This window comes from Eurypyga helias, unplaced genomic scaffold, assembly GCF_000690775.1.
Source record: "Eurypyga helias isolate BGI_N326 unplaced genomic scaffold, ASM69077v1 scaffold6520, whole genome shotgun sequence".
Classification (NCBI taxonomy): domain Eukaryota; kingdom Metazoa; phylum Chordata; class Aves; order Eurypygiformes; family Eurypygidae; genus Eurypyga; species Eurypyga helias.
The window spans coordinates 4,098-28,597 of NW_010227561.1; the positions used below are offsets into that span (position 1 = coordinate 4,098).

Here is a 24,500-nt window from a genome sequence, read left to right on the forward strand (position 1 = left end):
AGAGGGGGTTGTTTGGGAAGGGTAGATTCTCTAAAAAGATATGTTAGAAGGCTACAAAAAAGCTTTCTGGTTCTTCTCAGAAGAGATGAGAGAGCGGGAAGAGGGAATCACCAGGTTGGATCGTTCAGACCAACAGTCGACTACAACAAAGAGATTCTGTTCTCTATGCTTCTTGAGAAGCCCGTCTTGCTGGTCTCTGGTCCGTTCCAGCTGAGGACAAAGAACAGCTAGAGATAGAGATAGGCAATCCAATAGACAATGTTGAAGAGCAGGAAGGCAGTGGGGAAGAAGACGCGAGAGTAGGAGTCCAGGCGGGAGATGTGAATGCGGACCCTCCCCTCCCGCCACATTCCTGTCTGACAGTCCTCAATGCAGCAGAAGAACCTCTCGCATTCCTTTCCTTCCAGGCACGGGGAGCCAGGGTCTTCATCATCATCCTCCTCTATCTCTGGGGGCCAGTGCATGATGTTGTTGATGTTGATGGTGGTAAAGGATGGCATCACCTGTGCACCAGCAGGCGGCTGTAATGAGGAGGGGTAGGTGGATTAAAGGGAAGGAAAAGGCAAGGAAGCATGTTCTAGACACCGAAACTCATCCAGTTGGCAATAGATCACTTCATAGTGTAGCTGCAGTTCGATGGAAAGGGATGACCGATCATCCCCCATCTCTGCGCCTGGTTGTAAATCACCACCTTGGCATGATGTGGGGTCTGGCAGCTCACTGCATGGCTGAGTTTCCTCACTGGCACCCTAGGGCATACCCTTAGTCAGCAAAGGTCTATTTGCTCTGATTCCCCATCTCTGCAACTAATGGTGCAGAAACGGGACCGGTTTGGTTTCAGCTGTGCTAGCCTCTTCCCTCATTCCCCTGAGCTCAGCTGTCTCTGAAGACACAGCACACAGTCTAGATGTGTCTTCTGGTTTTCATCAGTTGCTGGAGAAAAGCTGGGGGAAGGCTCTGGGTGACTCATAAGCTCTTGGCACCTGAGAGGAGTCTCATCATCAGCATCCTGAAGAGCTCTCCCCACCTGTGCTGGGAAATGAGGCTGCCACAGAAGAGATCTGGCTTTTTTGGTTTCAGTTCTGTCCCAGTTCAGAGGCCTGTTTCAGCTGATGTGTCAGAAGTAGCTGCCATGAGCTTCAGCAGGTCTCAAGGGGATGACGACCACTCTGCATTCACTCTCCTCACACTCGGAAGCCATTCTGATGGACAGACCACAAAAGAAAGTAGGTTCCTGCATCTCTGGGACCTAAGATAACTCTGTAATCCACAGAGATCAAACCAGTACAGGTGGGATAACCTGAGTGCGCATCTTCCTGTCTTGAAGTGGACATTCACATGTGGCCATGAGTCATCCTAAACTGTACTGATAAACTCTCCAGTAATTCTGAGGAGCGCATGGGGCGTCTGGCTCTGACAGAGACCTCCTTGTTTTAGGGGAGCCTCAGCTGCTTTTTCTGGTTGTGTCTCACCTTTCAGGTGCTCAGACCCTGCACACAGAGCGGTCTGAGCACCTTATGAACACAGTATGTGTCAGGCACTAACCCACATCAGCAGTTTCCAGTGCAGGATCAGGAGGGATATTTCAAAATAGCCTGGGGTTCTAGCAGCACCCACCCTTGTGGCCCCTTTGACCTACCAGTCTGGCTTTCCTGTTGTTGTGCTCAAGTGGTTTCTTGTTTCCCACCAGGTAGTTGAGCGTAGCGTACTCCATGAGAGCTGCAAAGACGAAGATGAAGCACACAGAGACAAAGAGGTCCATGGCTGTGATATAGGAAACACGGGGAAGGTGCTTGCGGGAGATGGTACTCAGGGTGGTCATTGTTAGCACAGTCGTGATACCTAAGAGAGTAAAGAGCTGGTTTAAGTAATGAAGAGGACCACTTCGGTCTTCTACATGCATCCAGCCCCCAGAACATCCCAATTTCCCCTCTCCTGTGGAGGAGAAATTCCCCTGGTTGCCTGGTCCCATTTTTGCTCTCCTCAGCCAGATCTGATCTTGAGGTGGTTGCTCTCTGACAATGATTTGTGGAAAAAGAGCTGTTCAAAACCCAGGTGTCACACAGGCCACCAGCTCCTCACAGTCTATCCCTTTCTTGATGTAGAGGGCAAGTGGGTAGGAGACGGTAAGGAATGCCTTTTGTCTTGAATGGGGCTTGGAATTGTTTTTGCAGCAGCAGTAAAGCTTAGACCTGTTTCCAGAGATAAAGTATCAGGAGCCGACAAAGGATCAGCTGTGAGAGTTGGTATCATGATCTCACTCACTGCTTTCTAGGATGTGGAGAAGAAGCAGGAACTCCACTGCTCCTCCTTCTCCAGCATTCATCTAAATCCACCTGCCACCCTTTCCTGGAGTCACCACAATGGCTCTGGGTGGGAGCATGGAAAAAATTTTCATGCTTTCCTGCTGCATTTGCGTTAGTGAATGTCATGTGACTTCCCACAAATTTAAAATGCCAATGGAATTGGTCCGGTTTACATCTCCCTAATGTAGACTGACGGACTTGAAATGCACTGGGGATCATTTGCATTAAGTGCAACAGGGGCTGTGGAGAGAATACATTACTCTTGATGTGCTGAGGTCTCTTCTCACAGAGAGGGGCCTCTCTCCTGGGGAAAGTTGTCTTTGTTGTTTGAGACAGTCACCATAGTGGTGTCAGCCGTGCAGAACATTTTGCCTCTTGCTGATCATTCCTTTCCCAGCCACAGACTGTGGCAAACCCTCACCTCTATTGGAAATGACATCCCACTCCTCCTCCTGCTCTCTCCATTGGCACCAAGGAAACTGATTTTGATAGGGAGGTGAGATGGTCAAAATGGATGGGCTCTATAGCCCTGCCTGATGCTGATGGCCCCTTGCCTTTCCTCTCTCTCCCCACAGAGCCCTGCAGGCAGGGCCGGGAATGCTACCTCCAATTAAAGGGAAAGTCAGCAGGGCTGATGGGAAGCAGAGCTTGTTGCAAAACGCAGATACAGCCAAAGTGCATTAAAGATTCATAAAGGCCTCTCTAGCGCCTACCAGAGCAGGATTCAATCAACACAGGCTTTTTCTTGGCTCAAAGAGCCACTGCAGGTTGCTGAAAATCCAAACTATAGGCAGAGCTGTTGCCACATTCTGGACTCCCACACTGGTGACTGATAGAGAAAGGCTGTACCTACAGGGCTTCCTCATCCTGCCAGAGCTTGGGACTCTATGGATACAGCCGAGCAACTTTGCTCATTACCCTACAGCCTTCACGTCACTGGTTCTACACCGAGCCCTTGAAAAGTCACGAGGAAATGCAGAATACGTGCATGTGACAGAAGCTCTTTGGCCAGCACTGCAGTGCCACAGCTCGCCCTTTCCCTCTCCTCTTTGGTGCATGAGGATTCCACACTGACAACTTGGAAAAGACTGTGTTCACATCTCAGACCAAGATATGAGTGTGTTGTGCTATCCTGAAATAATCCAGTAGTCCAAGTCAGCACAGCTGGAGTCAGCCGAGCGTGAGGGTAGCATTACAGACAGATGTAGGAGTGGACTATCCTCTAGTAAGCTGACCAATGCCAGAAAATGGCAAAGTGCTTTAGGAGATTTTGTACTCCAACACTGTCAGTGTGCTAGCCTTGCAGGCTGACAAGCATCAGACATGCAACAACTTGTCTCTTACCCAGAGATGTCCTGGCTGGTGTAGAGTCTCTCTTGATCCAGAAGGAAACCCAGGAAAGAACAACAGTCAGGATGCAGGGAATGTAGGTCTGAATGGCAAAATAACCCATACGTCTACTTAGGTCAAAAGAAACTGTCATCACCATGTACTCCCCTAGGAAAAAGCAAGAGACACACTGGAATCATAACATGCGGCTTCTTAAAACACAAAAATCAGCCAAGTTTCAGAATTTGGAGTGTTTCTGATGAGGTTTTCTTGTTGTTTCAAGCGCTTGGCCAGCTGGTTTTGTGGCTGCCCAGATCATTAGCTCCATTGACAGCTGTGTGGCTTGCTGAGTAGCTTTGGTGACTCGCTGGCATTGTGGCTGGCTTGCTGGTTTTGTGGCTAGTGGACTCTGTGGCTACCTGCCTGGCTGGTAGTATTTGTGACTAATTTAAGAGCTGAATTTGCGGTTGCCCAACTGGCTATCTGCCTGGCTGGCTACGTGACCCCCAGGCTGCGTTTGTACTGGCCTGGCTGTGTCCAAGCACACTGAAAAGCCCACTGTCTGAGAAGTTTCAGGGAAGAAACTAGAGAGAGTGTTCATCTTCAGCTGATTGCTGCAAGGGCTTCTTTTCTATAGAAGCTATTTAGCTGTAACAGGCTACACGGCCTGGCTTGCCAGCTAACTGCCTGAGCTGTGACAAAGCAGGTGTCCTTCAGGTGCTGTCATCGAGACTGGTTCTGCCCCTGGAAAAGGCATGTTGTACATCCTAATTGCTCATCTGGCAACTTACAGCTGAGGTTCTCCCGCTTTTTCAGAGGCTCCTAGTGAACACTGGAAGAAAGCCACCCACCAACTCTAGGGTTAAGATGGAGCTTGCAAGCAATTACCCATAAAAGAGAATTAAAAACGTCAGACAGCCACTGCTGCATTCCAGACACTTTCACTGCACCACTTCTTGTCCCGGCCTGTGCTGCCTCTCCACCCCGGTTAGCGGCTGGCTGCTGCGAGGCAACAGCAGCTTTCTGCATCACCCAGGGGTCACAGAGTATGCACACACTGCAGCAAGAGGGGGTCTGAGCTCCGTCTCCTCTCTCTCCTGACTCTTCCATTAGGGAGAGCTCCGTTCACATCAGCACTGTCACCCCACAGCTCGCAGATGTCAGTGCATCTGAACTACACCTGCTTTGTCGTCCCCTCACCCTTCATCTCCATCACTTCTGCTCTCTCCAGCAAAGATCTGTCCTTTCATCCCTATGTTTCTCTAACTGTGCTGCTGTGACCTTCTCCCCCCCACCATGGAGGTGTCTGATGCCTCCTTTGCCTCCCACGGGGTCTCCGACACACTGGCGTTTCTGTGGGCTCTCTCCCCGTGCCTCACCTGCCCCAGTCCTGAGAACTTCCGAGGTGTTCCTCAGCCCCGTGAAGTCAAACTGGTAGAGCCTCCAGGTGCGCTGGTCGGAGACCTCGATGGAGTAGCGTCTCCAGCGATAGACAATCTCCTCCCGTGGGTAGCCGTCTGGGAAAAGGGACAAGGACATCAATGGAAGGGTATGTCATGTGCCTCCACCTGACTGCAAAAGCACGGGCATCTCACTCCAGCTGCTGTGTAAACATGGAGCTTTGGCCAGGTATTGCTGATGCCTTTTGTTTAGATTCCCTCAGGCATCCCCACATGCAATAGGAATAGGGACAGCATCTTCCCTCATGGGCCACTTCAAATCCTATGGATGGGAAAAGGAATGCTGGAACCGGAGCCTTTCTGAGGATGCACTGGTGAGAATGAGACTTGGGTCGGTGTAACAGGACTCCCCCAGCCCAAAATCTTTATGGATTTTAGCTCCCTGGGGCCTTCACCACTCCTTATGACTACGCTCCCTCCCCAGGCATGAGCACACCGGGAATACAAAGCTGCCATCATGGGCGGTAGCAGGGCTGTGGCTGCTCTGGCTCTCTCTGTACCTCTCGCCCTGGGAGCTGATCTATGCTTGGAAAAGGAGACTTGGCTCCTGCAGGCTGGAGCATGGCTTCTCCTGGCTCTGGCTTTCCTGACAAAGCAGCAAGCCTTCTGTGAAGCAGAGACCTCGACACCTACGAGAGTTCCTCAGAGGAGGGAAGGAGCAAGAGCTTGGCAGCTAACTAAAAGTGTTTCTAATTATCAAGCATGTATGGCTGTTAATTAGCAAAGAATGAAGAATGGTGGGAGACGAGAGGATGGTATCTCTTCGGCATGCTGCCTGCCTCTGAGCACCTCAGAGCCACGTGAGCTGCATCTCTTCGGTGTCAGGGGAAGCGGGAGAGGCGAACCCAAGCTGACTAAATCCAATTTGCAACCAACGCATGAGGAGAAGAGTCTCCGGGTGCAGAAAGGCTCCCTGCAAAATTACCGGCAGAGAGGTGCCAACACCAGCAGCCCTCTGCTGATGGGAATGGACTGGGAAGGGATGTCCAAATACCCCTCCTTTGGGAAGGTCTTGGGTGCAGAAAGTGGGGTTGTCTCTGGGCTGAGGTCTGGAAAGGCAAGCTGTCCCCTCAGAGAGTGGGAGAAGGGGGAAGATACAAGGCAGGACGGGTGCCATTTGTGTGCCACTGGAAGGGACATATTCTGTCTAGTAGGTGAGAGTGACAGGAAGGTCAGTGAAATAATCACCTCCAACCGTCCACCCCAATCAAGGAGAAACTCGAGGTGCTGTGAATCTGTCCCTGAAGACCTCTGCTAGCCCAGGAGTGGGAGGATGCTTCAGGGCATGACGGGTAACGGCCCAGGAGAAGAGTCATAGAGATGAGATGAAAAATGTAGCTAAAAGGGAGGATGGCCTCACCAGAACAGTTTTACTCTACTGAGGTTTCCCTACTTGCCTTCTAAAACTATTTTAAACATACGTATACTCACAACTGGAAAAAACCAAAGGGCAGGAGTGAGTGTCCATTGGGAAATTCTGCAGCTGGAGCAGACATTCAGCCTCGATCGTCAGCCTGAGAGAGGAAGAGAGAGAGAGGGGGAGACGGTTTGTGTTGGTGACGGTGGTTCGACTCCAGCACCACAATGTGACAGAGGGATTCTCGCTTCCTTGAGAGAGAAACACTAATTTGTTGAAGATCAGTCTGTTTGCAGGAACACTTCAGAACAGCCGCAAAACAAAACATATGTTTGGATACGAAAAACTGTCTAATTTTCACATTCAAAAAGCTTTTTTTGTTTAGTGAGCCTTTCAGATTCATTTATGGGAGTGAGAATTCATGGGAACAAAAGCCAAATGTTTATTATCAGAATGAAATAGCTGGACTGACCAACATAAACTTCTAAAGGGTTTTGGTTTAGGAAACCATTTGTAGTTTTGACTATTTTTCTAGGTATGATATGGAAAAACAGGTGGTTTTTTTGGAAGCTTTCATCCTAGGAAAAGGAAGCCCATTCTGCAACCAGTACTACATCTGTACTCCCAGCAGCACTGGGAGACATCTCCACTACTCTCCCAGGGCACCTGGAAACATCCTCTACTTGGACCAGCTCCTTGTTCCCTCACCGCAGCAGCCAGATACAGTGCCTGCTGGATGTACCTGAGCGTGTAGAGCACTTTTCCGTCATTCCAGATGCGGAGGAGCTGATTAGGAGTGGTTATCCAATGGGAATCAGCCCGCTTGGAGTTCCTAAAAAAGGTATCTGGGATCCAGATGCGGCTCACCATGTTGGTGTTCAGCGTGAGGGCCTTCAAGGTGCTGTTGAAACGCAGACGCCGGTCATACCAGGTCTGAGCAAAGAAGATATCAATCGTGTATTCCTGGGAAAGAGAAGGAAGAACATGTCTTTCTGAGAGGGATTCAGGCAAAGCGGAGCCCTGTCCTCTGGTCTGCAGGCCACTGTTTTGGAGTCACAGCCAGAAACATTCACTTTTTAAGTCTGGGAGCAAGCGTTGGTGACACCTTTCCAGGCTCAGCTTTAGCTTGGGGTCAGGACATCCACGGCCCACTTAGAAAGACTCAAAGACAGTATGTTGATGGTCTGAGCCATGGCATGTTTGGCCTGACCCCTGCCTGGAAAGCCAAGACCATACGAACAAGGGCTTGGGCTTCCTCTGAACAGACAACTGAAGCCAAATGCTCCTTCTAAGCACAGGCGCAAAGGGGCAGTGTGGACGTTGGCTGAACCCAGCCCTATGTTCAGCTTCAATTTTCAGACACAGGCAATGAAAGCTGCTCACCAGCTTACCGGAGAAGGCAAGCAGACAGCTCTTTCTGTTATTTATTAGGATACAGCCCAGCAATGCTCCATACCCCTAATTTGTACATATAGCAATAGTAGCGTGCACAAACCTAGTGAGAATCCATCCCTTGCTGCAGAACTTACACTGTAAATGATTTTTATGAAAAACCAGGGCACTCTGGGTTCCTGGGGAGATACCCCTTTCTGAAGATTGGAAAAGGAAGCTGGGGCAGGGGCTGCTGTGGGCCCAGCTCTTAGTGCAACCACTTTAAAACCTTGGGTCTTTTCATACAGAAAACAGTTTCCACCATAATGAGGACCTTTGGTTTTGGTGAGAGACAGGGTGTCCTAGCTCACCCATAACTAGCGTTTCTGCAGGCAGCTCCTGCCTGGATTGGACTGGCAGTAGTCCACATCATTAGCCCACTGTTCTGCTGCTTGCTGCTGCAAGGCAATTTTCTCCTTACCTTCTTTTTCAGCCTGAGAAGGTGCTAATTAGTGTCATGCAGGAGCATGTCTGGCACTCAGTGGCTGTCTGAACCAGACCCCCAAATCCAGTTCCACCAGCCCATCCGAAAGGCTGTCACCTGCCCCTGACAGCTCCTCTTTGACTTGCGCTTTGCTCCCTTTCACTCCTGTTAAACCCCCACAACCACGGCGGCATTGTTGCCCTCTCTCCCGTGGGCAGAGATGAACGATGTCTGACTTCCCCATCTCTCCCTCTCATTCTCCTCCTCCCTCTATTGATTTATCTCGGTGGAATTTTTATGACTGCAGCACATCCTCCCTCCACTGCCCTCGCTGCTGGTTCAGAGCCGGCTCCCTCAACCCGTGCCATTAAAACAGACACGGCGCGCTCAGCGTGCTCCCTTGGACAGCATGTCCTGCCTGGGGGAGGCCGAGCAGGGCAGCACACGACTCCCCGCTTCATTTTCCTCGCCCTCGCTCCACTGTCAGCCAACCGGAGATGAGTGATTGGTACCAAAAACGTCCCTTGCATAGGAATGAGATCGTGAGAAAAGAGCATTTGCCATCAGGCAGTCGAGACACACTCTGGGCTGATCTTTCACCCTGGTTAGACAGAGGGATGAGCAGAGGTGATGGGGATGAGGTCCTAACATATCTCTAAACGGGGACAGACGTGATGGCTTTGCCTCTGCAGTTCATTCAAAACAGACATGAGGAGACAGAGCTAGAATAGCAGCAGCCCTCACAGCCAAGCACGGCCACTGCCCCAAAATAGGAGGTGGGGAGAGCCCATTCCAGCATCTGAATGCTCTGGATTGCACTGGGTGCTTCTTGGACATAGGGTATGTGGTGATGCAGGCATGGATCAGGTTGGGAAACAGGGAAATAGAGCCCACGGGCGGGCAAAGAACCATCAGCACAGCAGGGACAATATGGGGTAATGGCAGTCCAAGAAAACAACATGTATGAGGAGGGCTGACTTCATTCTACCATCTTATTTTCCTTGCCAGCTGTTGGGGCCACAATAACGCAGCATTTGAGATATTATCCCCTACCCCTGAAGACTCTGAGCCAGTATGGGCTTACATTGCTCCTCCTCAGCAATCTCTCTGGTGCACGAGAAAGCAGCCAAAAATGCAATGATAAGTCCACGTGAGATGCCCCTGTTAGTTTCTAACTCCTAACTGCAGTAATTTGTGAGCTCTCACTTCTGGGCTGGCTGCTGAGGTCAGACACCCTGCTGTGAAGTTCAGCATTCAGGTCTGGGATAACCAGTGTTAGCGTGCTGGGAGAGTGGAGGGTCAGCTATCCCAGGGGGTCAGTATTTGTTGCCAAGCCCAGAATTTTCAGAAGAGATCAGCATTAAAGAGCTCCTCTTGTGCCACTGATAGCCAGCCTTGGCAAAAGGTGTAGCGCACAAGTCACGCAGCTCTTCTGAAAACCCTGGGCTGTCATTGTCACCGTCCGGTGGTTTGATCTAATTTCAGCGGCTATTATAAGCACAGCTATTCAAAAGGAAGATATTACTAGCTGAGCTGGGTCCCTTGCCTCTAGGCGGGACACCCATGGGGAAATGTTGGCGTTTACAAATATATTTTCATTCAGAATTATCTGAGGCAAGATTTACACAAAAATGATCTGGCCTTTGGGAGCACTTTTACCTTTCCAGTTCTCTCTCCCCTGTACTGGGGGGGAGTGAGCAAGTGGCTGTGTGGTGCCCAGTGGCCAGCTGGGGTTAAACCACGACAATTCCCAAAGGCTTGAGCCTTCCCATCACGTGTGGTTTGCAATGATGGAGAGGAACCCTGCATGACTGCGGCTCTGCACCGAGCAGCTGTGGGACAGAGCTCGGACCTTGCGCGGAGGATTAATCAGATCCTGCTTAGCCGTAGGCACCCCACCAAGGCCATTAAAATAGTAGGTGTTTGACCATGGGTTCCCTACAGTCCTTGGAGAGCGGAAGACACTTCTGGGGAGAGATTCCAGTATGAAGCAGTACAAGTTGTCTCCTGGAAATGCCTCACACTCTTACTGACCTTGGAAGAGTCCAGGCTGAATAGCCAAAGTTTGGCAGGATGAGCTCAGCCCCTAAATCTTAAGGCAGTGCTGCTTCCTGAACTCCTGCACCCCTGTAGTTTCTCTCTGCCCCTGATACATTTTCAAGCATCAGAAAGAGAATTCTCAATACCTCAATCTCCCCATGTGGAAAAAGGTTATTGTAAAATACGCCTCCAACATTACTGGACCATCTGCTATGCGGCACATGGAGGTTGTTAACTTCTCCGTAAAAGCACGGGCTTTTTTAGTGTTTTCAACAGAAGGAGCTAGTGAAATAAGAGGAATCGCTCTAAGAGTTAGGTCGTGCCATTTGGATCACACGTGGGATAGCATACACATGTTGGTGTGCGTGCAGCGTTACATCGAACTTCAGTCATAAAATAATAACCCACACTGCCCGTAAGGCAAACGCTGAAGAGGGCCTGCCCTAAATACTATCACGTGAGTTTACCCAATGCTGAGGAACAGCCTGCAGCATCACCACCGCTAGCTGCGTGGGCTCGGGTCCCACTCAGGCTCTCAGCGTGTCCCTGACGGCCCCCGGTCACCGTCATCACCTGGCACTGCCGCACATCACCGGGCAGCCCTCCTTTTCCTCAGGTGGGCAGCACCGATGCTGGTGGAAACCCAGTTGCAGAAAATGGTACCATCTGAAAACATTTAGTGGGAAAAAAGCCCTGTCCTGTAAAAAAAGAATTTGTGGGAAATAAGGGGATGTGGAGTTGACAAGAATATTTCATCTTAGAAAAAAAGATAAAACAACAACAAAAAGGTTTTACTGCACTCCCAAACCCTTTCATTTTTAAAAACATAGTTTAAGTGAAAAGTTATGGGATTTCCATGTTAAAAATAATTCCAAAGAACAGCCTGAAATTTTGAATCCCAAACTAAATAAATAGTTTCAGCCTGTCCCCAGCACAAGAGAGCTGGGAGCTGGCCACTGGCTACCAGTGTTCTGGTAGCACTGTGTGCTACCCTGGCTCATCCCAGCCCTCTGTCCTAGCCTTTCTGGCCCTGGAGCACCTCCCTGCTCCTCATCCCGATGTCCTGATACGGCCAAGACATCCCGCCTGGCCCCAGTTAGCCTCTCCCTGTGCCTCCTCTCTCACCCCTGTGTGTATGTGCGCACACAGAGGGAATCAGCCCTCATTTCCAGTTGGATTTGGCCCCAGGAACTCTACTCTAGGCCAAGTTCCACCCTGGGCTCAGAGCAGCCACGAGTTAGGGCCACCCAATTTCAGACTAACAGCTTCGACTCACAGGGATAGCATGACACAACTTGAAATTAGCAGTTTGTGTTTTCAGGTTACACCAAATCAACACAGCCAGAAGGTCCTTCTCAAACGGCTCAAAGCACGTCTGTGTGTGCAGCCCAGCCATGCCCTTTACAAGGCTGCAAGCAGTGGGATACAGAGGAGTTGGTATCCCCTGCATCCATCTCTGAGCTGCTGTCTCTGTGTTCTTTGAGAGCTCAGCTTTCTGGCAAATGCCAGAGAGAGAAGCAAAGCCATGAAATGAAGATGTCTTAGATATCTTCCTAAATTAGGATAAAATTAAGGATTTAAAGGTGGTTTTGCAACTTTGCTTGTATTCAACAGCAGCAAGACCACGTCCAGATAGAGGGGACAGACCTGGAAACAGCTTCCTCCATTTTCCTCTGCTGGAGAGATAGCTAGGAAAAATCCTGAATAGTGGGGCTGAGAGATTAATATCCTAGCCAGTCTCATCCTAGCTTTTATTGTTCTGGTATTTGCCTTTATTCATAGAGCCCCATTCCCTCTGCACTCCAAGCAAATCCCTCACTGCAGTACAATAAAGCAGGCTGCTTTCCTGGGAAGCATGGCCAGCATTTCAGGTGGGCTGACGTGAATCTGATGGGTCCATGCTGTCAATCACAGAGCTAAGCAAAGCAAGTATTACAGGCAAACTCTTTGGGGTGCTGCAATTCAGGAAAATCTCAGGAATCACTGGAGGGGACCCAGGCATGGGGTGTGTTTCTTTCCAGGGCTGGCAGGGCGCTCTGTGCAGCTTGAGGCAAGCCAGGCATCCTCTCCTCCAGTTTCCCTCTTCTGCAAAACAGGGGCCAGACCAAGCACCCTCCCTTCAGACAGAACTGCGTTCAGCAACTCCACACCCCCACAGCCCTGCACAGGCAAGCGTTTTCCTCTCTACGACATCCCACACATCCCTCCCAGCCGGCAAACATCTCTGACAAACCCTGGGCTGCTCCCACCAGCCCGCTCCGTGTCCCAGGGAACACATTCAATAGCAGCAAAAAGTCTGGAGACACTCTCCACGCTCAGATAACTTAACCGAATAACCTTATTTTAGAATAATCTTCAAATCTGATGCACAACCTCTTGGCCCCACAGCCTGCGGGCAGGAACATGCTTCTAGCATGAGGTGTGCGGTCCCTCTGCAAAGGCAGCGGAGAGGACATGCGCTAACAGCACATGCTAATGCCTGGCACCGGCCGCTTCAGCGAGCCGTTGGGCAGCATCAGGCTTCTCTCAGCCCTCCCGTGAGTAAGCAGTGAGACACCTTGCTTGTGGACGCCTCTATGTCCCTGCTCTGGGAGAGTTTTGTCTTCCCAACAAAAGAGCAAAAGAATATAAGTTTTGTTCTGTTTCCAAGGTCCTTCTCTCTCCAAATCAGACCCCAGAGCTTTCTGGATATGCTGCTGGCGTGGCTAGGGGAGCTCACAAGGACAAAAGGAGCAGAGCTCCGACGATCTGTGTTTTCAAGGTGACACACTGAACTTCCCATCTGTTTCACTTCTGCAGCAACACCAGCAGCGCTGTCCTTGTCTGAATGTCTTTCGCCTCTGCCCAGGGAATCTCAGCGTTCTTTTTATAATACAAACTCGCTGCTAAAAACATCACGATGTCCTGTGCTCGTGCCAGGAGCCTTTAAACAAGACATGCTGGACATGCTACTCTGGCAATAGCAAACTCCTCAGTCATGGCTTCCTCACCCTTGGAGTCTCTGCAGATGGGAACCGGACAGGGCATTTGAAACCCAGTGTTGGCTACCGAGACCTCTACCTGCCCCGCACACCTCTGCTCATGCCTGCTCCCATGCCTGTGCAAGGCAGGCTCTTCTACTCAGGACAGTCAACCACCCCAGACTATTTCTTTCCCCCAAACCCTTCCTTCTGATGTCTTCCCTTGTACCACCACTTCCTGATCTTCAGTGCTGCTATCTCCTCACACGCAGCCCCAAGGTGGCTGCTGATTGCCATGAGCCTGGCACACAGAGTCTCTCACCGTGAGCCTCAGGGGCACGTGAAGAAGACGTGTGTGTGTGTTTTAGCATCTGATTAACAATCGTTACCCGAAGGATCAAGGAAAGTCCTTGAGCTGAGACATGACATCAGCCAGACTCTGGTTTATAGAAGCAGAGTCTGTCTGCACTGTCCCTGACGAGGTTATTACTGAAAAGGCAGAGGCGAGGGCACAGGATGCTGTATGCAGATGGGGCAGAATTAATTAAAGGGAAGATACCGAGCACTTCAACAAAATATTATGCAAACCACCACAGGGAAGGAGCTGCCTCCTTTTAGTTCATTTTTTCATCACTCTCAGGACAGGACATGGCCTGAGTAGAAAGTCCTATAAGCACCTTCTAGCACAAACAAGGATGCAGCCCAGATACCAGGATCTCTAGAAAATGCCTGGGCTGCTTGCAGAGCAAAGCCACACTTGTCCAAAGGCTTGTTTGCATGTCAGACCTTACTGCTAAGTGCTTAAATGCTCCTCACGATGCTGGGCTTGAAGTAACTTTGTGCTGGAAGAAGCACATAGGATAAAGGTATGAAATCGCGTGGCACTCTGGGCAGGTGCTCATGTTCGTTTGTCCTTTAAGCTCATGGGTTGTTTAATGAGACAAAAGGAAATTTCCTTTGAAGAGGCTAGAAGACCAACCTTCTCACTGTGTACAGTTCACTCCCCAAGACTGCTCCTCCAGGACAGCTTGGCAAGACTCGGATGAGAAGTTGGAATTCTGTTAATTGCATTTCCCATTCCCATGCCACCCACTGTGATTAAAATGAAACACTGGGATGGGCAGTCTGACACTGCTGCAGCTCCCCTTGTACCTGGAGGTGGAGGAAGGTAGGAGATCCCACAAATTCCTTAGGTGTCCAGTCCTAAACACTCCTGGGGAGGGGTGTCTGGGAAGGTCAGCTTATCCCCACAGAGACATTTGCAAGTCTATGATTGTCTGGGAATGAGCTCTGTTCCTCCAGCTCTGACATGCTCCTTGCCCCATCCCTCCATCTTTACAAAACCCACTGTCCTGGGCTGCTGCATTCCCAGGAGGCTGCCTGCAGGCTCCTGCTCAGCTCAGGAGTGGGCACTGCAGGCTCACTGCCTCCTCTCTAGGCTGGAGAGGCAGGAACAAGAGACTCATTCATCAGCCACCACATCATTTCCCACCCCCTTCCCACCTTCTCATGGGACTTTGCTTTGTCTAGTAAGGCCCTGGTCTCTCCAGGGCAGGGACTGCCTCTCTCCATGGACTGAAAGGTGTCCAGTGATCTCTGTGGGATGCCCATTGTCAGGCAAAGAGAACAATGTTCCTCCCACTGCAGCCTTAGCGATGAAGAAATTGCTACAGAAGCTGTGCTTTGAGGTCAAGACAGGAAGGAAAGGGTGGCAGAGACAGAAGCTCTGCTTTCTGTGTGGATCAGAGCCAGAAGCATCCTTCCAGTGCAAGAATTGCATGGCATGGCACAGCAGCACAAAACCATCCACAGCTGACCAGGAGGAAAGCCACTGTCTGCCTGTATAAATCCCTTTTAATCCTCATCCTCAAGGAAAAAAAGCACATTCAAAAAATCTGAGAAAGTTCTGCTTCACGAAAGGGGAGGGGTTTGTGCCCTCTGCAGAAATCCTCACTCCTGACACCATTCTCTCCAGGCCCCGGATGAAGGAGGAGGGTGGGACAGTGTACTCTGCTCCCCTGACTCTTTCAAGGAAACCCGTTTCATGTTGTCTCTCATGCCCCCTTGCCGTGCTCGCCAGCTTTCTCTTCCTACCCTGACAGTTCCTTGGTTCAGCTCCTCCTCCCTGCTTCGTTTTGTTTTTCCTTTCACAGTTCTGCTTTCCAAGCCACCACAAAATCCCAGCCCAGCCTAATGAGATTTCCAGGGAGCTCCAGGCTGAGGAAAGCAGCTGGGAGAAACAAACCTGGCTACAAAGAACCATTTCTGTCTGTCTCCCCGTTGGGTACTGGAAGGGCAAAGCACGCGGGACTGCAGCGGCAGAAGGGACACCAGGCCAGCTGGCTCTCCTTTCCAGCCGTACACCCACACTGCAGGCCAAGAGTGCCGGCCATTCGGGCACCGGCCACCGGGCCAGCAGGACCTGCAGAGCTCTGCTGCTCTGGGCTGCTCGCTTCCCATGGCACCAAAAGGCTCTCCTCAGGAACCGGGGGCTGGCAGTCCCAGTCCTTTTTCCAGTTCCCAACTGTTTTGTAGTGACCCAGCCTCCTGCAGGTGCCACCTTTAAAACCCAACCACGCTAACCTTCCCTGGCTCCCCTAAATGGCTTTAGGACATCTCTGGGGAGCAGTGAAAAAGATGAAGGCTCAGGTTTTCTACACAGAGGTCTAAGGAATGCACTGGCAGAGCTTGGATATCCCAGAGTCAAACACACAATGAAAGCAATTTTGGCTCTTGAGCTTAGTCCAGAGTTCCCGGGAGCTGGACAGCCCATTCCCTGCTATTTCTTACCAAATCCCGGCACTCAGACCTGCCTTAGGGAGGTGTAACAGGTACACTAGCAAAGCTGGAGGGAAAGCGCAACAGATCAGGGAGAAATGTCAGAAACAAGGCGTACAACCTTGCAAAGGCCCTGCTCTGACCTTCCCTGTTCCTCAGCACACGGAGACAAGGCCTTCCCTCACCCACGCTCCTCGGCGGTTTGGTTCACACATCCCACATGCACCTGCCGTTACCGCCGCTACACTCCTGCTGAGCAAAGCTGATCAGATGGTTAGAGCCATTCCCAGCTAGCCGTGGGTCACAAACACTGCCCCATGCAGCCAGCGTCATTCCTCTGGGACTTCGAGGAGCTGCCACCCTGGAAATCAGTGGGAGCAGACTCGGCGGCGCGGGAGCGAAACGGCCACAGCGTCAGCAAACCCGTGGCGGGCAGGATGGGCTGCTGCCAGGCACGGTGGCAGGGGCTGCCCACTTGCTGGCCCCAGCACCTACCTCCTACCAGCGCGAAAGACACCAAGCTGAAGGCAGGCAGGCACGGAGGAAGCGCCTGGAGGGACGAGGAGGTGTGGGGGGGTGCAAAGCGCTGCCTCAGCCCAACCAGCCTGGGTGCCAAGGCGGGGGGAGGCTCAGATTGGCAGCATCAACACTCCATGCTGCTTGCTTTTAAGGGCAATTAAACCCTTCCTGTGCACAGAGATGGGATGTAATAGTCTGAATATTCAGCCATTGACAGCGAGGCATGAAGAGGTCTGCGAAGCACATCGCCTCTGGTCACCCACCCAATTCTGAGAAACGGTCTCCATTTCACAGCGCATTTATAGCGGGCGGATTTCACATCAGCCTTTTAGGGGAGATGGTGGGGCTGCTTCATCATTCCCTAAATGGAAGTGTTTTGATTATCCCTAGATTTTCCTCATTTTCCCTCAGAAATGCTTAAGAGTTTTGGCTGTTTGTCCCATGTAGAAGGGGAGAGCATCCCTCTCCCATGACGCTGGCTGTTCGCCCTAGACCAGAAACCCTGGCCTCTGACCAGCTCTTTGACTTGGCTCTCACACACCTGAAATATCCAGACCTCTCCCGGCTTGAGATCTAAGGCCTTCAGCTCAGATAAATCAAAAAGGAAAAACAAAATCCAGTCCATCAAGTGACAACTATTGGTACAGCTCTGAGCCTATATCATTCAAATTTGACAGAACCGAGCTTTCCCTTTGAGTTGGAAGAATCAATTTAATGAGGTTCAGAGCACAGATCAGTATCCCAATCAAACACACGCTTCCTGGCCTGTCCATGCACACGCCTCCGTACGGAGAAGCAGGGCCGTCGGGGAGCCACAGAACTACTCCGTCAGCTACGGCGCTCGCGCCGCAGACGGCGGCATTCCGCGCTTCTCTCCACGAGATGCAGCTGCAGGCAGCAGCTCTGAGCCTCAGCCCGCACCTCCCGGGCACATCCCTAGCAGTGTGGTGGGCAAGGATGCATTCCCACCTCCCAGCCATGCCTGTGCATCACGGCAAAGCCTCGCCTAATGCCCTGCCAGAGGGCAAAGCTCCTACTGACCCGAGGGAGCTGCCAGGGGAGGGACATCCCTCCAGCCTGGTGCCCAGGAAGGAGAGCCTCCTGGGCACTGGAAAACTGTCATTATGGCCTATTAACCAGCAGAAACCCAGGTGCTGGCAGACACCTCTGGAAAGGGAGTCCGGGTGCAGCTGCTGGGGGCATGAGCTGCCTTAGAAAGGTTTTCTGTGGGTCAGGGTGAGGAATGAGGAGTTACAACGCTTTCGGGCCAGGCACAGTGAGCACAGAGGCTACTCGGGAAGCACCTACAGTAACCATCCTTCCTGCGGTGCCTGCAAGGGTTCAGGGCAAAAAAAAAAAACAACCAAACAAAAAAAATCCTCTGCATTCATCCCAGCTGAAGAAATGCGAGTTTTCTCCAAAGGCTGGCCCAAAATGAATGCGGGATCGAGCCATTCCTGCCAGCAGAAGGCCGGAAAGCGGATCTGTGAAGGAACTCACAAGCGCCGCTTACTTCATTCTGAATGCTGCTTTATCCCGAGGGCCTGAGGCCAGCAGAGCTGGGGCTACGCGGAGGCACCCATGTGCCAGCGCTGATGCTGCCGCTGAAGAAACCTGACCGAGCACCGTCACATTCCCCACTTAGCGTCGGGCTGGGGAGTGCAGATGTTAATTAGCTTCAGGGCTTTGCTCTCCAGAAATGCCTCTGAAAAGCACTTTTTCCCCCCAGGAGGCCACTGTCCAAATGTTCATATTTTATTTAGCTTCAGATTTTAGAGTCAAAACCCCAGCTTTTTATTCATCTTCCCTGATGAACACAGACTCCTTGTGTTTTCTGCACAATAAACAGCCTATAAATAAAATACCGACATGGATGTCACACAAAAAATATCTGGAGAGGATTAGTGTATGTTCTGGATAATAAAAGGAGCTGGTTGAATTATTCATAGTGAATAAATCATCCCTTTTCCAGTTTGGGAGCAGACCCTGAAACTTGCAGAAGCTCTTGGGATATGTTCAGGATGGGACTAACAGGTTTCTTTCATCAGACCTTCTGCTGTGGTTTGTGATTTGTCCCGCAGGTCACACATGGCTGGTGCCATTCCTCTCTGGCCTCCTCATTTTTTTTCTCCTAAGGCAATGACAAACAATGGCTGCAGGACAGCCACTGCCCTGCGCTGTGTACCCGACCTCACCCCATGCGACATGAGCATCTACGCGAGGAACAGTCCCTCCTCTAGCACTTTGGCACACAGGAACAAGCTTGGGTGACCGTTCCTCAGCATCAGGAAATCACAAGAAAAGTGCTCTCCAAGCAAACGAGTATTTGTGAAGACATTGCACCTCCAACGGCAACGAGCCATCACTCAGGCATAGTGATGGCCAGAAAAGCACTGGAGCCCTAGTGAGCAATACCCATTTCCCAACGCTTAACATTTCCATGATATTCATCTTTATCAGGGACCAAAACCCAACCTAGCTCGTTACAAGAGTGTGTGTCTTGTACAACTTCACTGGACTGATGCCGGACCCGCTGCACACCAGGCAAGCCGAGAAGAGCGTGCAGTCCACTGCAGTGTGCTTCAGGCATTGCAATCCACCCTAGAAGTGGGTGCATCTGGGCTGTTGCCTCGCAGACAGATGATTTGCGAAGCATTTCTAAGTCCCTGCGGTTGAGAAGTGCTGTGCAACCACTGGAGTCTATTATTATCAGGGAAGAAGTGGGGGAGGTAACAAATTTCCTTCACCTATAGGCTTATCTTGTGCTCCAGAGCAGCATATTCAAGCATTTTAAAAAGTGTGCCGTTTTCATTTCCTTCCTACTTATTCCAAAGCAGCCAAAGCTAAGCATAATCAAGACTTAAGCATCCCTTAGAGCCAAACAATTATTCCCAGTCTTGGTTTCCCCATCTATTGTGAAGAAATGAAGATATTAACCCAAGCCTTGCAGCAGGACACCCGGGCTGCAGCCCAGCGCTTCCCACACCGAGCGCCTTCCAGCAAAGCGCAGCCGCCGTTCCTCAGGATGCGGCTCTGATTCCGTGCAGAGATGCCACAAACCACCCAAGGGCTCTCCGCCAGGGTGGCTTAGCCCCGCACGGCTTTTGTAGAGCCTAGCTCCTCTCTCCCGGGGATCCTCGCCCTGCTGCTGGGACAGCTCAGCTGTTCCCAAGCAGCTGCCGGCTCGCTGCACGCTCTGATAACGCAGCATCGATGGGGATTTTACTCAAGGAGCCGCGATTCAGTGGCGCAGCCACACTCAGCTCAAGCTGGGCTGGAAGCAGTCGTTGGAAGAGGGTTGTTCAGCCAGCGGCCACCTCCTTGCCCTGCTAAGCCACCCCTGCACGGAAAGCATCCGCAAGCAAAGACGAAGTGCCCCAGGTCCCCAAGCTGGCTTTGTCACAGCAGCCCCCTTCCTCACCGCTACCCCTTGTCAGCTTTAACTTTGAAAGGCAGCCCTCCTCCCTGGCTCCTCGGGATTTACATGAAAGCAGTCAGTGGGGAGTTCATTCATGCTGGGCTTATACTTCTAAATTATAAAGTGTGTCAAATGAGGATTTAATTTATATTTAACAAGACAACGTTTGTAAGTTAATTATTCATCAGCTGATAACAAATAAACATTTCCCCCTTCACTCCCTCCCCCTTTTTCCAGAGTGTTTTCCACAAATGCACCATACATGCAAATCTATTAAATCTATTCCGCAGTACTCCAGACGTGGGAAAAAAATATGTTTTTCATCCTCAATTTCGTTAGTGTTGCATGGTAACTAATGCAGCCAGGCACAGCATTATGAATTTAATAGTGCGCAGCATCTCCCTCCTAAAGAGGGGAGGGTGGAATATTCAACACGTGTATTTGGACGTGTCACCCTCTTCAGGTTCCACTCCCCTGCTCACGGGCAGAGATAAGAAAATAATTTGCTGCAATAATGGAGGCAGAAGCTTAGCCCTACCCCCTGGAAATCAGACGCAGCAGAATCTGGCCCCTGGTGAGCGATGGAGGCCAATTTTGCTCTTTCCATCTTCATTATCATTAAGTAATGAGATTGGGGTGGTGCACAACCCCAGCAGAAGAGCTGCCATCGAGTTTTGCTACAGAATTGGGCACACAAGGGCATCTCCTCACACGTAGCAAAGAGGAGACTCCAGCGTCTAAACTAGCCCTGACTGCCCCGTCTCTGACCCCAGACACCTGAGGCAGGTAGCCAAGGCAGGTTCCTGGATGAGTGGCATGTGTCCGCTCACTTCAGCGAGGAGGCTACCGCAGTGCCCAACTTCAGCCTCCTGCTTGGGAAGGCTGCGAGAACGGAAGTAAAAGACCTTCAGCTCTGAACAGCACTGGGCTGGACTTGCCCAATCCCCAAGCTCACATCAGAAGCGCTTTTCCCACTCCCACCCATGCTACCTCTCATGGACACTTCACGGGCACCCTCAGGGCTGAAAGTCACTCAGCCCCAGTAGTTGGCAACCGCTTAATTTCCTAACTGCAACAGCATGATTTCCTGAGAGTTAAGCGTCCCTAAAGGAAGGTGATCCAGAACTCTAGGTGCCCTTGACACCAGTTAAAGCTATAATCTATGGCAATAAAGCCATTACAAAACAAAACCAGGAGCAAATCCATCCAGCAAACAAACAGTCAGCAAAAAATTTGAACCCGAAGTCTCCTCGGTGGGTCCCTGCTGCCGCAGCCCTCCCTGACACCTCCTCCCACAAAGGCGCTCGGAGAGCCACGGCGGGTCTTTGCACCAGGCTCAGCTTAGCTGTAAGCCAATGACACCTAAACACTTGTGTGCCTTAATGGGAATCTAATGGGGCATCCAGATCCACGACACGGCTTGGAAAGCTGTGGCTCTGTGGGCGATGATAGCTCATTTGGCTTGAGGTGCCGCTGGCCAGCACCCGCTGGCAGCAGGCGGCTCTGGAAGGGCTTGTGGCTGAGCACGTCCTTTCCCTGATGATGTCACCACAGCTTCCCACCACACTGAGAAGTGTCAAGTGCCCCAATCGCGCTCAAAGACAACAGGATCATGGGGATAAGGAGAAAACCCCAGGCCATGCAGCAACTGGAGCAAACAGCTGTGGGTCCCACTGTTCTGCACCCTTTTCCCTCTCAGCCCATCCTCTTTCAACCAAGCCCTGTCCCACTTCCTACCTCCCAGCTTTACTTCTGCTTACTGCCACATTTTGGCTGGCAGAGCACAGAGGGTCCTTTTCCCAGGGAGAAGAGAACATAAAGTTTGCTCAACTACCTAAATGGGAAACAAAACTGCCATTCTGGTCTACAAAAGATACCAGCAAATCACTTCATGTTTCTTCCCCCTCCAAACCTGCCCGCCTTCTGCTGACTCCTGAATGTTAATGTTATTTATGACAAGTGATTGATGAGAGGGATGCAGAATTCACACCCAGCACCGGGCATTTTCAAATCACCTATTCATTTTTAAGGACTGGAATCAGTTTTGTATCCTGACATGATTTATCATTGGGAGGTTGAGCAGCGGCTACGCAGGGCCAGCTTCCAAGCCCTGGCAGAGCATCACCAGGCTGAAGGCAGGAGTGACTCGTTAACCCTTTGAGGGGTGAGCAGATCACAGGACACCAGTATTCAAACTACACTGCTTAAGCTGGAGCCCTCTGTTCCACCAGCAGGTCAGTCCATCCTACAGCCTTCAGCTTCAGAAGCACCGACCGTGCTGGTCCATGCTGATAGCCACAGTAATGCTGCCACATTTCTTAAAAACCTAGTTGTGCTTTATTTGCTACATAGCCTGGCTATGTGAAAGAGAAGTATTTATGCAAGATGCTGTCATTGCAAGGCACCTAAAAGAGATCAATGGCACATTTCTCCTCCGGTGGACCTTCCAGCTTACACGAGCCTCTGTATCTACAGCAGAAAGAAATCTCGCCATGGGCTCAGGTGAGACCTAGCTCCGAACCAAATACTGGTTCCCTTCCCTCGGAAAGGTGCATTTCATCAGGTTGCGTACGGGAAAAGGGAAAGAACAGGCACATGAGATGGGCCTGACAGCTAGGAGAAGCTATATAAAAAGGGACAAAGCGGGAATGACATGTCCCCAAAGACAATCTCTATCATATGTTTGATGCCATCCTGCCAGTGCTTGGCACGACCCACAGAATGACTTAATTGATTGAATCAGCATGGAAAAAGCAAACAAACACAAAATGAGCAGGCAAAGCAGCCAAGTCCAGAGGTGACACCATGGCAGCTTTGTCACAGCCCTTTTCTCTTGCTTCAGGAGACACTATAGCAGCATACAACCTTCTCATGAGCAGGGGAAGGTATTCAGAGATGGCAGAAAGCTGCCATCCAAGGCTATGAGACCCAGGTCTAGCTGTCCCCACTACCTTTAATATTAGCCCAGCATTTCAGGGACAAAGGTCTTAAAGCTCAAGGGCATCACAGATTCAAGCTTAGGAAGTTACCGAAGGGGAAGGAGAGATGTCCATAGAAAGTCTACCTAGGAAGTTATATGGAGGTATCTTCAGATCACTGGTGACTGTTGGGAGCCAGCATGGACCCCTGGACTTGTAGCATCTGGGCACTTTGGAGAGACAGTGTGTCCTGTTGTGACTGATGCCACAAAATCCCTCAAATATCTCTACGCCAAGTGGTTTCCTCCCCTGCCTGAGCAGCTCTTGGCCATGTCATTCCCACAAACAACAGCTTCCTCAGGTAGGAAGGCTGAAAATGGGTAGATTTCTCCACCTGGAGTACTGCGTCCAGCTCTGGAGCCCTCAACATCAGAAGGATATTGACCAGTTGGAGCGAGTCCAGAGGAGGCCACAAAGATGCTCCAAGGGCTGGAGCACCTCTGCTATGGGGACAGGCTGGGAGAGTTAGGCTTGTTCAGCCTGGAGAAGAGAAGGCTCCGGGGAGACCTTATAGCACCTTCCAGTACTTGAAGGGGCTACAAGGAAGCTGGGGGGGACTTGTTACAAGGGCCTGTAGTGACAGGACAAGGGGTGGTAGATTTAAATTGAGAGTGGGGAGGTTTAGATTAGATATCAGGAAGAAATTCTTCACGGAGAGGGTGGGGAGGCACTGGGACAGGTTGCCCAGAGAAGCTGTGGATGCCCCATCCCTGGAAGTGTCCAAGGCCAGGCTGGATGAGGCTTGGAGCAACCTGGTCTAGTGGAAGGTGTCCCTGCCCCTGCCCATGGCAGGGGGGTGGGAACTGGATGGTCTGTAAGGTCCCTTCCAACCCAAACCGTTCCGTGGCTCTCTGATAACCGCAGCAGATTCCCCAGCCAGTTCCAAGTGCCGGTCTTACCTTCACACTCGTGGCTAGCATTAAGTGCACTGGGACCTCCTGGGGTCCTGTGCCATCATGGAGCCCCACTTCACGAAGTGTCAAAGCTTCTGCTGACTCTTAGAAAGGGCTAAACACATGAGATAGCTGCTCTAGGAAGGGTCAGGGCTATCCTCAGCAGCACCCTCTCATACGATCTCTGGTGCCTAGTAAAGGTTGGGTTCACGCAAGTTCTTCCCCTCAGTGACAATGGCTAATATCACTGCCTTGCATCCTGTTTTCACAGAAATAGTGGAGATGATGAATGTGCCTGAAGCTCCTACACCTGCAGCCATATATGGTATCAGCCCAGAGCATCCAAAACACTGAAAGATTGGGACAGCCAGTCATACACACATCCTCACACACCCATCACCATGGCATAAGTTGTGTTTCTTAGGAAACCACACTGGCAACAGTGCCTCGTATCTCTGTTTGGGAGAAGAGGTGAACTCTGGATTCAAGACTGGATTTTAAAAGCCACTCCACTGCTACCACCTGCATGGTTATTCAGTGCTCCTGTGACAGGGAAGAGAGCAGAGCTTCCTACAGGGGTGAAAGTGGGCAAAGTAAACGGATGAGA

General features: G+C 51.0%; 1 protein-coding gene across 1 annotated transcript in view; it reads right to left on the bottom strand.

Moving 5' to 3' along the window:
- The window catches only part of LOC104513293 (gamma-aminobutyric acid receptor subunit gamma-4), a 26,610-nt gene continuing 2,110 nt past the window's right edge, over nucleotides 1-24,500 (bottom strand). The window contains exons 4-9 of the mRNA XM_010156605.1: nucleotides 7,195-7,415; nucleotides 6,527-6,609; nucleotides 5,015-5,152; nucleotides 3,651-3,803; nucleotides 1,640-1,842; nucleotides 1-521 (exon numbers count right to left, since the gene is read on the bottom strand). Of these exons, the coding sequence (XP_010154907.1) occupies nucleotides 228-521; nucleotides 1,640-1,842; nucleotides 3,651-3,803; nucleotides 5,015-5,152; nucleotides 6,527-6,609; nucleotides 7,195-7,415 (1,092 nt within the window). The 3' untranslated portion in view covers nucleotides 1-227. The remainder of the gene's footprint in view (nucleotides 522-1,639; nucleotides 1,843-3,650; nucleotides 3,804-5,014; nucleotides 5,153-6,526; nucleotides 6,610-7,194; nucleotides 7,416-24,500) is intronic.